At 37.7% G+C, this 13385-nt stretch overlaps 1 protein-coding gene across 5 annotated transcripts in view; it reads left to right on the top strand.

The window, feature by feature from the left end:
• The window catches only part of LOC150100640 (DCC-interacting protein 13-alpha-like), a 408578-nt gene that overhangs the window by 253475 nt on the left and 141718 nt on the right, over window positions 1-13385 (top strand). For all 5 annotated transcript variants that reach the window (XR_016549161.1, XM_090401384.1, XM_090401387.1 and 2 more), the window contains 2 exons: window positions 2228-2289; window positions 6962-7099. Coding sequence is in view for 4 of the 5 variants with exons in the window: in XM_090401384.1 (XP_090257510.1) it covers window positions 2228-2289; window positions 6962-7099 (200 nt within the window). In the remaining variant the exon portion in view is untranslated. The remainder of the gene's footprint in view (window positions 1-2227; window positions 2290-6961; window positions 7100-13385) is intronic.

The following is a 13385-nucleotide window of genomic DNA, read 5'->3' on the forward strand; positions in this document are numbered from 1 at the left end:
GTTTTAAATTATAAATCATCAGGAAAAAGAAAACCAGGATGTTCTCTAAAGAGATTCAACAATGACTTCTAAGGCCAGAATAGGCCATTCCAGGCCTAAATCCTTGAAAAGCGTGATGATGATGAAAAATTATACATTCTTAGTCCACTTTTTTAGTAACTATTGCTGACTTTAATGCTTTGTTTATTTTTCCATTTACTTTGGAGAATTTGTTAATCTCCATAGTCCAAATAATTAAAATTGTTGACTTGGTCGATTATTTTATTGCCTATTACTATTTTACTTCAGATGGGCATTTTTCTTTCGAGTGCCATAGTTTTAGCTTTTTCTTGAAAGATTGACATTATATTTTATTATTAAATTTAGTTTATATATCACTTATTCCAAATACTACTTGGTTGTCTGCAAAGAGTAAAGTATCTAAGATAAAATATTTTCTATATGAATTCCTTCTTTGTTGGTTGACTTCCATTCATTGATTATTTCATTCATATGTGTGTATATATATATATATATATATATATATATATATATATTCCAAATGTTTTGGTTCTGTTTCTCATCTGTTTTTTACTTATTACTGTTTTCTAAATAGGCTGTACAGTGATTGTGATAAATTTATAGACAAGTAGTCTTTAAGTATCAAAAAGTTTATATATGTCTATAAAAAAACAGCTTTTGACAAGATAATCTATGAATGCTATATGTGTTTTTAAGTTGCATTCTCTTATTTTCTCAGTTAGTAGTTTGAGTAGCAGGGTCTTCCTTTTCTTTCTTACTTATGGGTTATGCAGAAGTATTCAGCTCCTTAGTACCTGCTACTGTGATTTCCATTTATTGCATATTTTGGAGAGAAAACACTTGTAATAACAGTAAAAGATGGGAGCACAGATTTAGGATAACTTATTCAAGGGCATGTATATTAGTGAAATGAATTTACATTTTTGGAGGAGAATTTTATATTTCAATAGTGGAATAAGTGATTTTTTAAAATTTTTTTAAGATTTTCTATATTTACTTGTTATTTTTTATTTTATTTGATAAGAACACAAATGTTGGAGCTTTTTGGGAACTGTTTTTATTCATAGCTGACTCATCCTCCTAATGTGCTACCGTTATGTTTATTCTGGTGTATTATCTGTCAGTTTGCCTGCAGAAGCATTTTGAATGGATTAAGTATACTGGCTCTTCCATAGTACCATTCACATCATCACTCACACTCAATAGATATGAGGTGGGGATGGAGAGTGAAAGAAGTGAATGAATATTTGGGAAACTTCTTGAGACTAAACATGGCTATATTAATTTCAGATCTCTATAAGCAGGGCTGTAATGTTGTGCCAGATGATGAAAATGATCCACCAGCTATAGTTCAAATTTGCTATTTCTTTTATCTAAGAAGGTATACTTTCACATCAACGACACCCTCTAGTTTTGCCAGACCCTCTCTCCCTTCAGTTTAAGCAGATCATACTAATAAGAAGATAGAGTAGACAATTGATAAGGAGAGGTTATATGTATATATTTTTTTATGTTCATTCTGCTTTTGAAAGGTTGTAAACCTGTAATAGAAAATTACCATGGAAAGGCCGAGGGTCAAATAATCTAAGAACTCTTACCAAAAACACTTTCAGATAATTTCATTCCCTCAGTAAGCAAGATAGTAGTCTCAAGACATCTAAAGACATCTGCAAATATTCATGTCAGAATGGAATTGGAAACCATACCTATTAATTGAGGAGTTGAGTGCTATCCATTTGGCCAACCAAGTCAGGATGTATCTTGCATTTCACCAGTCTATTCAAGTAGATGTTTTTTGTTTTTGATAAAAGCACAAACAGGAGTAATTTCAGAACCTTATCACCAGTTTAATAAGCAAAAAACTAAACAGGGTGAAATGGTGAAAAATTGCACTATTGAAGCATATCAGAACATAAACATGACTCTTGCTATTTTAAAGAAAATATTCTTATTACTAGGCCATTATGAATATTAAACTTTTCCTGCTTATAGTTTTTGAGTGATTTCTCTCAGTGGTTTTAATTTTGAAATAATTTCATTAATTATGATTAAAGCATATTATGAACATTATTATTGAAAACTTTGCATAATTCTAGTTAATCCTCTCCTGTAATGTTAACATTTATAACTAAACTTATTTTAATTTAATTTATTGACTAGATCTTTATGAATTAGGACATATATAGTAAATGTATATATGTTTCAGCAACCTGTGGAAAAAATTAATACACCATCAGCTCCAGTTTATCACAGGAGCAGTATCAATGGGTAAGTTGAATATGTTGCTAGGATCTTTATGAATTAGGACTATATAGTAAAATATATATGTTTCAGCAATCCGTGGAAAAAAATAATGCATAATCAGCTTCAGTTTATCACAACAGTATCAGTTGTCAAATTGATACTGCTATGAATTTAGTACTGTTATTAAAATAATTCTTTACATACAACATCATCAAAATTGAAGTTTTCAGTGAACATAATAGCTATCATGGAGTTATTAGATTATTATATTATTATGTACACAAGCTAAACTCATGTATATATGTGCTTTTTTTATTCTTAAATCAGTAATAGTTCCATATTGTAGCTGGAAGAATGCGCACTTTTATTTTTGAAAGAATGACCTCTAATTAAACTTAGTTGGTTTTTTTTTAGTGAAAACTCCGGATCCATCTTGGCCACATCCCTTCCTTTGCAAAACAAATTGTCCAGAAAATGTGCAGCTTACATACATACGTAGTCTGCTTATGAACTTAACTACCTTAGCATAATCCTAACTATTATTTAAAATTATGCTAAGGTAATCCATGGAGAAAACGTTTGCTGTAAACCACCATAGAATGAGAGCCATCAGTTTCTCATTGAACAATATCCATAAAGAATAATAATAATATTATTATTATTACTATTATGTGACACCTCCAGGGAGTCGAAAGACTCATGGAGGGAGAGTGTGCCAACAGCATCGAACGATTGATCCCCTTTTTTAAAAAAAAAAGTTAATTTGCTCATGCAAATTAACTTTTTGCATGAGCCATTAGTAGCAGAGGCTCTACCAATCGACCAACCTTTTGCCAAGAGGAGATGTGACCTCTATGGTATGTGGACGAAGAGCTGGTTTAAAAAAGATTAAGGGTATTGGGAAAGTGGAGAGGGTTATCAGTAATTCGGGTAAGTAGATGTATAGCTTCCACATCACTTCTGGCTTGATCAGTGGTATCAGGAAAAGAGGAGTCAGTTGGAGTTATGGACATTAAGATCACCTAGGAAGATGACTTCACTATCCATAAATCATTAATTTCATCATTCCAGTCTGTTTACATTCAGCTCTCATTATAGTAGACTTTTGGCTATATTAATTAAAAGGAGACTAAAGGAATACTTTGCTATAGTGATGTCCCTTTAACATAGTATTGATACTACTAAGCTTTAATTAATGTTACTGAAGACTATTTTGGTAGTTATAGTGAGTAAATTCACTATATGGCATTTGGTATAGTGAGAATTGACTGTTTATTAAAACACTTAAGGAATTGAACAACGTAGTTAATAATATAAATTAAATTAAACTTTAATAAATATTTCCGATATTTCAGCAACGTCACGTTGCCATCTTCTAAAGGAACTTATAAAAAATGAACGTGCACGTAGGCACTACAACACAGTAACTGGGAATGAAGTGATGAAGCTATTGTTCTCCTAAAAGTCCTGATGGTGCCCTCTAGCAGGCTAAGTAGGTGTTCTTGGCCGTTGGGCTGAAGGTCTGCTGATGTAAGCCTCCCACATTTGGGGCAGTCGCATACAACCAAATTTGTTGAGGTTTGGAGAATTTCTTAGGGCTGAGGCTGATTCCATAAATAGTCTTTCAAATTTGTATTTGCTACGGTGTATTACTGTAGCTTTCTTCCACCGTATTCTGTGGCATGTATCCAGAGCATGGTCTGCAAAACCAGAATGGCTGTACTTGTGAAAACGGATGTAGTCCTTGTGTTCAGAAATTCTGATATTCGCTGTCCTGCCTGTTTGGCCAAAAGTAAGACAGTTTACAACCGCAAAGGACCTGGTATACAGTAGGTAGGTCTAGGGGAAGTGGTTGGTCTTTAGTGGAGCAGATAAGGGATGCCAATTTTCTGTAAGGTCTGTAACAGGAGGTCAGATCATGTTATTTTAAGATTTTGGTAATCTTTTCTGATACCCCCCCCCCCCCCCACCCCCCCCCCCCCCCACCCCCCCCCCCCCCCACCCCCCCCCCCCCCCACCCCCCCCCCCCCCCACCCCCCCCCCCCCCCACCCCCCCCCCCCCCCACCCCCCCCCCCCCCCACCCCCCCCCCCCCCCACCCCCCCCCCCCCCCACCCCCCCCCCCCCCCACCCCCCCCCCCCCCCACCCCCCCCCCCCCCCACCCCCCCCCCCCCCCACCCCCCCCCCCCCCCACCCCCCCCCCCCCCCACCCCCCCCCCCCCCCACCCCCCCCCCCCCCCACCCCCCCCCCCCCCCACCCCCCCCCCCCCCCACCCCCCCCCCCCCCCACCCCCCCCCCCCCCCACCCCCCCCCCCCCCCACCCCCCCCCCCCCCCACCCCCCCCCCCCCCCACCCCCCCCCCCCCCCACCCCCCCCCCCCCCCACCCCCCCCCCCCCCCACCCCCCCCCCCCCCCACCCCCCCCCCCCCCCACCCCCCCCCCCCCCCACCAGTAGTGCAACACCAAGGCAACTCGTGGCAAAGGTGGAGCAAGCTACCAGGCACTTCTAACCCAGTATCTCCCATAATGCAAAACACATTTCCTATGTGGATATGTATACTGTTATGCATTAAAGGGATTGGCCATATACCCAGACTAGTTTCGACCTTTATTTTGAGGTCTCTTCAGTGGGAGCCAGGCCCAGAGCTGGAGATACCAGGCAGAAGCAGTAGCAAGTCATCTGTGCCTATGGGAGTTGCCAAAAGGTTTATCACCTTTTTTAAAAATTACTCTGGATTTAGAGAAAGATGTTGAAAATTTATTTATCACTAGGTTAGACTATAATAGATTTAGTTTAATCCTTTATCCCAGTGAGAGCAAACAAAGTTTGCGCCTGAAAATATCTTCAGGACTAAATATAGTGTTGTACTATCTTATCCAGTAAGTAGTGCAACACCAAGGCAACTCGTGGCAAAGGTGGAACAAGCTACCAGGCACTTCTAACCCAGTATCTCCCATAATGCAAAACACATTTCCTATGTGGATATGTATACTGTTATGCATTAAAGGGATTGGCCATCTACCCAGACTAGTTTCGACCTTTATTTTGAGGTCTCTTCAGTGGGAGCCAGGCCCAGAGCTGGAGATACCAGGCAGAAGCAGTAGCAAGTCATCTGTGCCTATGGGAGTTGCCAAAAGGTTTATCACCTTTTTTAAAAATTACTCTGGATTTAGAGAAAGATGTTGAAAATTTATTTATCACTAGGTTAGACTATGGATTAAACTAAATCTATTATAGTCTAACCTAGTGATAAATAAATTTTCAACATCTTTCTCTAAATCCAGAGTAATTTTTAAAAAGGTGATAAACCTTTTGGCAACTCCCATAGGCACAGATGACTTGCTACTGCTTCTGCCTGGTATCTCCAGCTCTGGGCCTGGCTCCCACTGAAGAGACCTCAAAATAAAGGTCGAAACTAGTCTGGGTAGATGGCCAATCCCTTTAATGCATAACAGTATACATATCCACATAGGAAATGTGTTTTGCATTATGGGAGATACTGGGTTAGAAGTGCCTGGTAGCTTGTTCCACCTTTGCCACGAGTTGCCTTGGTGTTGCACTACTTACTGGATAAGATAGTACAACACTATATTTAGTCCTGAAGATATTTTCAGGCGCAAACTTTGTTTGCTCTCACTGGGATAAAGGATTAAACTAAATCTATTACAATGTATAAGCCATTCTACGAGAATTGACTGTATATAAAGGATATCCCATTTATGTGAGTCCTGTATGGAGAAATGTTCCCTAATTAAAAACTTCACTGCTGTTTATTTTGTGCACAAATGATATAGGAAGTAATCTGAAGTGAGATATTCAATTGTTCGCTAATGATGTAAAGTTGGGTAGGATGATATTTACTCAAGGTGATTGTAGAGAGCTTGCAGGATGATTTAAATAAGCTGATGGTATCGGCAAAACATAATGATGTCAATTTAATGTGGAAAAGTGTAAAAGTATGGATTTTGGAATAAAAAAGATTACGATCTGTATACCACATTGAGGGAACTCCAGGAAATTGATAAAGGAGATATCATTCCTGTTTATAAAGCCTTGATATGACTGCATCTGGATTACTGTGCTCAGGTCTGTTCACCTGGGTTTCTTGGAGATGAAGAAGTTGTGGAGAATTCAGATGCAAGTGACCAAGATGGTGTGTAGCCTGTGGAATATTCCATATGAGGATAGATTGAAGTTTTGTGGAATGCAAAAGTTAGTTGATAAGTGAAAAAAAAGGGAGGTGATATGATAGAAACATGAAATTTCTTGAAGTATTTTATAGGATTTAATAGAAAGGAAATATTTTAGCACTTGGCTAAAGGGGATAGGGCAAGGGGTCATCCCTGGAAGTTGGATATGAATGTGGTTAGCAAAGGTACAAGGACTGGTTTTTTTATTAGAGTGGTGAATAAATGGAATGGGTTGCCAGAGCCAGTTGTGAGTACTTTGTCTGTTGATGAGTTCAAGGAGAGATACGATGATGCTGTCTCTATATCTTGGGTCTCCCATGATAAGTTTTAGGACTCCATGGAGGTGTCCATGCAATAATAATTAATATTAACTTAATTAGTAAAAGATTGTCTTCAGTTTTTGATTTTGTTGCCATTTCAAGTATACAAAAAATTATGCAAGTTCGATTAGAACTGCTAATCAGTAATTCATTATTCCAAAAAATTTTATTTTATTTTTTTTAGTGATCAGGTGGTCAAATCAGTATCATCCACACCTGCTTCTTCAATGGAAAGTTTATTGCCTGATACTCCTATTCAATTTGATATGTTTTCTCCAGCAGAAGAGAAGGAGAAGCAAAAATCTCGTGATGGCCCACCAGTGTAAGTATAAGAATATAATATCAGTAATGTTATATAGGGTATCCAAAAAAAGTTTGAACTAATAAAAAAATAATTTATTTAGATTTAATTTATTTTATTCTTTATTATTCAAATTGCATGCCATTAATAGTCAGTCGCGCAATAAACATGAAAATGGAAATCACAGAAATGGGACCGTCATATATTCAAATGAAAACTTTACTTGGATAGATATATGTGATGATAAAAAATTATATCATGATAATGATAATGAAAATGATGTCGCATTATTTGCAAAGTGCGCTGGTAATGTAACAACAGATCCAACTATGCAGAAGTTCATCAAATATTTGCTCATGTGATTGCTTTTATTTGATCACACCTGAACTTGTTTGCTTAAAAGAACACAAAGATTAGAAACCAGACTATGCAAAGATATTTCTGAGGCCCTTCTCCACAAACTCATTGAAACTGGAATTTTTGCATCAGGTTTTCCAAATTTCTGAGAGATAATTCCCATAAACATCCAACATCGCTGTTAATTTACATTCAGCCTGCTCTCACTACAATAAAGGAAACAGGAATAGTTTTCTTTAGAATATTATTGTGCCTATTGAATTTGCTTGGGACTTTACAGTAATTTATTGTGGTAGTTAATTTGTTATTATTGGGTTTATTATAGTGAGAGTTGAATGCATATCAGACCTAATTGTATGAATCACTGTATGCTTTATTATTATAAAATTGAATTATTCTGTTCCGCTATTTTATTTTTTTTATTTTTTTTTAGTGTATTTAAGTTATCATTGCACTAATGATGATCTTGATACTAGACAGAAAATTTTGAAAGAAATAAATTACGGTGTCTAGCACCCTCTATAATGTTGATGTTGCAGAGGGTACTAGTGTAATGCATAGTAGTAACAGTGCTGCGCATAGCTTACAGATGAGTCTTTATTTTAGTAAATATTAGTGATTTTAGTATTTATTTTTTGTAATATTTTACTTATTTTAGACTGTGAATTTTGTGTGTGTGTGTGTGTGTGTGTGTGTGTGTGTGTGTGTGTGTGTGTGTGTGTGTGTGTGTGTGTGTGTGTGTGTGTGAATTTTAATGTGTGATATCATCCAATAAAGCATTTTTCATAGCACTCTTGCATCATGGCTGGAAAATTCGCCGTAAACATTTTCGGCATAGGAAAATTCAGTGCAAGACATTTTCACTGTAAAAATTTAAACTAATAATCTGGTGATCTTATCAACCAACTAGTTAGAGGAAGATAATTTCTTTAAAAACTAAGCTTTCTAAATGACAGTCTGCTTGTGTTCTTCCTTTGATAAATATTTCTATGCAGTAACTCCGTTATGTAAAGCATTCGGTGAGCATTGTCACTCCTCTCAACCCTGGAAATCTAAAGTTTATCAAGCAATGATAAACTTAAATTCATCAGCTACTAGTTCACAAATCTCTGCTTGGTCTTTAATTGCTGATATTTCATCAAATTGAGATAACAACACTTCATCTCTGATGTCGTCTTTAGCAAATTTGTGTCATAATATTAGATGGAGGCAAAAGAAAGGCCAAGCACACCCCCCCCCCCCATCCCAACTGAAAGAAGTGGATATATAATTCCAGATGATTATAAATTTCTAGGAAATGGTGAGCAGTTTTTATTTTATGATAGTCATGAAGATGATGAAGTGAGAATTTTAGTGTTTGGTACACAAGCTGAATTAGATGACTTTGAAAATAATAAGGATTTGGCATGCGACGGTACTTTTAAATGCGGCCCAAATATATATATATTATCAGTTATTCAGGCTACATATAGTAAAAAATTCCACGTTTTTTTGCTTTCATCATCATCATGAACTGATGCCTCCTTCACTATCTTCTTCCACCTTTCTTTGTCCAATGCACTGTCACAGTTTCTGTACACCCATTCCACACCAGTCCTTTATGTCGTCTATCCATTCTCTGCATGGTCTGCCTCTTCTGTTTATACCATGCATAAATGTCTTTATCTTCCAGTCCTCACTCATTCTACAGATTTGTCCAAATAATTGCAGCTTCCATTTTATAATCTTCTGCATTAAATTCTATTTTGGTTGTATCTTCTGATAGAGCTCTTCATTTGGGATTTTCTGTACCCATCCTATTCTTAGAATCTTCCTGTAACAAGTTCTTTCAAATACCAAAATTCTTTTTCTTGACTCCTTATTTATTATCCACATTTCAGATCCATACAGTACACCACTAAAGATGCATGTTTCAAGTACTCTTAGTTTTGTTTGCAGGCTTATCACATTACTTTTCCGGATGTTATACATGGCCTTCAGATTTGCTCTTCCCATTTGCAATCCTGATCTTTATTTCTTTTTTATAGTCCAAATCATACATCATTTTACTTCCCAAATATGTGAATTGTTCTACATTTTCTATATCAATTCCATCCACTTGTATCTTTTGTTTCATGTTCTTCTCACCAAATACCATTACCTTCATTTTTTCCAAGTTCATAACAAGTCCAAATCTCTTCCCTTCCTCATTTAACAGTTTCAGTGTTTTTGTAGTTCTCTTTCGTCTTCTTCAATAATAACAATGTCACCTGCAAATCTCAGATTGTTAATTCTCATCCAATGCACTGATATTCCTTTTGCATCTTCCTTCATTTTATCCATTGCTCTTTCTAAATGTGCGATGAAAATGCTTGATGATATTGGGTAGTACCTCTGCTTGTTCTAAACCATTTCCCCAAATCATCACCTATTCTAACTGCTTCAACTGCATTCTGATAAACAGCTTCTAATATTGCTATTAGTTTTCTATCCATTCCATATGATTCTAGCCCTGCTAATGTCACTTTCTAATCGATTCTGTCAAATGCCTTCTGAAAATCAACAAAGCAAATGTATATGTTTTTGTTTTTTCTTCTAGCTTTCTCTACTATTAACTGCATTGTCAAAATCTGTTGAATTATAGTTCTATCTTTCCTAAATCCTGCTTGCTCGTCTGCAAGGTATGCTTCCAGTTGTGTTCTCAATCTTTCTGTCAATATCATCATCATCATTTTTACCAACGTGAATTGTCAAGGCAATTGTTCTATAATTTTTATATTCTAGCTTACTTCCCTTCTTGTATAATGTCACTAATATTGATTTCACCCACTCCTCTGGCATTTTCTGTTCTTTCCATGCCATATGTAAGCGAGTTAATTAGAATGCAAAAGCAGTGGGTGAAAAAAATTGATAGTGGTAGCAGATACAAATGATTTGAAAGGAGACAAAATGGCTATGAGTGAGGATGTGAAGGAATTGCTTGAGGTAGCAAAAGAGAAGAGTGAGAGAGTTAGGATGATGAGTCCGTTGCTGCGGTATGACAGTGAAGAGTATAGAAGGAGGGCCATAATTGCAAATGGCTTTATGCGTGAATTATGCAGGACAAGTGGTGTGGAATTTGTGGAACTGTGGAGTGAGTTCGATGGGAGAAAGGATTTATATAAGATAGATAGTTTACATTTGAATGGATTTGGTGTACAGAGACTTGAAAAGTGTTGTCGAATGTAGTGGAAGTGGATGTGCAGAATCAGGGAAGCTAGAGTTATTAAGGGGGGGGAGTAGATATGCAGACTTTAGGGAGACAGTTGAGTGTATGAATGTGTGTAATATGCTCAAGCGAGTATGAAAGACTACGAATCAGAATGGGATAGTTAGTATAAGGCATCAAAATAGGGATGGGACAAATGGGCTTCTGCAATTCATGTATACTAATGCCAGAAGTATTAGGAACAAGAAGGAAGAATTTTTGGCCTTGGTTGGCACTTCCAGGCCACAGGTTATTGGCATTAGTAAAACATGGCTGGCAGAAGATGATATAGCTAGTGGGATTGAATGTGAGGGGTATAGTGTGTTCAGGAGTGACAGGGAGAATAAAAGGGGGGAGGAGTGTTATTGATGATAGCTGATGCGCTACAGCCAAGGGGAATAGAAGTGGAACTGCAGGATAGAGAAAAGAGCACATTTGAGGCTATTTGGTGTGAGATTGAAACTAGCAGAACAAAATATACAGTTGGGTGCTGCTGTAGACCAGGTGATGGAATAGATGGTGGAGATAGTATGCATAAGCAAATAGAAGAAATGAGTAGAAGGCGGGTAATTGTTATGGGTGATTTCAACTATGGTGACATCGATTGGAAGGAGAAGAGGACATGTGGGAGGAAGGAATTGGATTTTATGCGATTATTAAGGGATAACTATCTGCAACAGCATGTAATGGAAAATACTAGGGGTCAGAGAGTGCTTGACCTAGTAATTGCATCTGAGAATTTGGCTGTAACGAATATGACCACATTGCCACCAATAGGTGAGAGTGATCATAGGGTCTTGACTTGGGAGGTGGCTAAAGGTGTAGAATTTACAATTAAGACAGGGTACATGTGGAATTATCGGGCTGGTAAGTATGACAAGCTTAGGAGTTTGATTGGTTCAGTGCCATGGCATGTAAAACTGCAAGGGATAGATGTTGATAGTGCATGGGAGGTGGTTAGGAAGTGTTTGCATGAGGCAATGGCTGACTGTATACCTAGAGTCCAAATAATAAATCAAGTAGGGGTTAAATGGATGAATAACACCATTAAGCTTGAGCTGCAAAAAAAAGAAACAACTATGGAGGGAATTTAAGGAGAAAGGTGACCGGCAGGCACATGAACAGTATAAGGCGCAGGCCAGAAGGGTAACGAGTATGGTAAGAAAAGCAAAAACGGACTATGAAAGAACATTAGCCATGCAGGCTAAAGAGAATCCCAAACAGTTTTTTTGATATGTTGCAAGTAAAAGAAAAAATGTACATGGCAGAATGATTTTAAAGAATGCCGATGGTAGGGAGGTAATTGAATCAATTGATATAATTGAATTACTGAGCGAGTATTTTGCAAGAATATATCTTCCAGGTGGTGACATTGCAGAAATGAATGAACCAATGGATTATACGGGAATTGTGGTGAATGAAGTGGAGGTGAGTAGTCTATTACAAAACCTCAATAACTCAATGTCAATACATTTGTGGGATTGGATGGTATACCAGCTTGTGTCGTAAGTGAATTGGCTAAAGAATTGTCAGTGCCCTTGACCATTTTGTTCAATTTGAGTCTTGGGTCTGGGTTAGTCCCGAGGGGGTGGAAAGAGAGGAAAATAGTTCCACTGCATAAAGGAGGTGCCAAGACTGCTGTTGTAAATTACCGACCGATTAGCATATCAGGAATCGTTGTCAAGGTCTTGGAGAAAGTAGTCAAGGGAAAAATACAGGAATGAATTGATGAAAATGACATACTGTATGGGGGACAACATGGTTTTGTGAAGTGTAGATCATGCCTCAGTAAGTTGCTTACGTTTTATAACACAGTGACGGCTGAACTGGATAAGGGTAATGGGTTTACAGTGATTCTACTGGACCTTGCCAAGACCTTTGACAGGACCACATAGAATTCTAATCAGTAAACTGCAGCATACGGGGATAGATATGGTGTTGGTGTGATGGATAGGAGGGTGGTTGATGCAGAGATATCAGAGAGTGGTTTATTCAGGAGTAGAGTCCAAAAGACGGCTTGTGACTAGTGGTGTGCTGCAGGGTTCTGTTCTTGGACCACTACTTTTCAATCTGTTCATCAACGATATAGGAAAGTATCTGAGAGGAAGTGTTCACTTGTTTGCTGATGATGCAAAGTTGGGTAGAGCAATTGTTGAGTGCACAGGATGTCAAAATTTTGCAAGATGATTTGGATAGTTTGGAGGACTGGGCTAAGGAAAATGGATGTCTATTTAATATGGCAAAGTATAAAGTTATGCATTTTGGAGTGAAAAGATTAGCAGCAGTATATCACATTGGTGGAACCGTACTCCAAGAGATTGATGAAGCCAGGGATTTGGGATTGTTGGTGGATAGGGAGTTGAAGTTTAGGGATCACATCACAAAAGTGGCTAAATCAGCTCATCAAATCACTTAGTTGCTGAAAAATACTTTAACAAGCAGAGACAAACAAGTTGTTGTTCCCCTTTATCAAGCCTTGATAAGACCCCATCTAGATTACTGTGCCTAGATATGGGCGTCAGGGTTTCTTCTTGATGGAGAGGATCCAGAGACAAGTGACCAAGATGATAGCAGGTCTATGGAATGAACCCTATGAGAACAGGTTGAAGATTTGTGGGTTGCTAAAATTGGTTGATAGCCGGAAAAGGGGTGATATGATTGAGACATTCAAATTACTGAAGGGTTTCTATAAGATTAATTCAGAAGATATTTTTTAGGATAGGA

The sequence above is a fragment of the Typopeltis vanoorti genome, chromosome 12, assembly GCF_054136105.1.
Source record: "Typopeltis vanoorti isolate ZY-2024b chromosome 12, IOZ_Tvanoo_1.0, whole genome shotgun sequence".
NCBI classification, from domain to species: domain Eukaryota; kingdom Metazoa; phylum Arthropoda; class Arachnida; order Uropygi; family Thelyphonidae; genus Typopeltis; species Typopeltis vanoorti.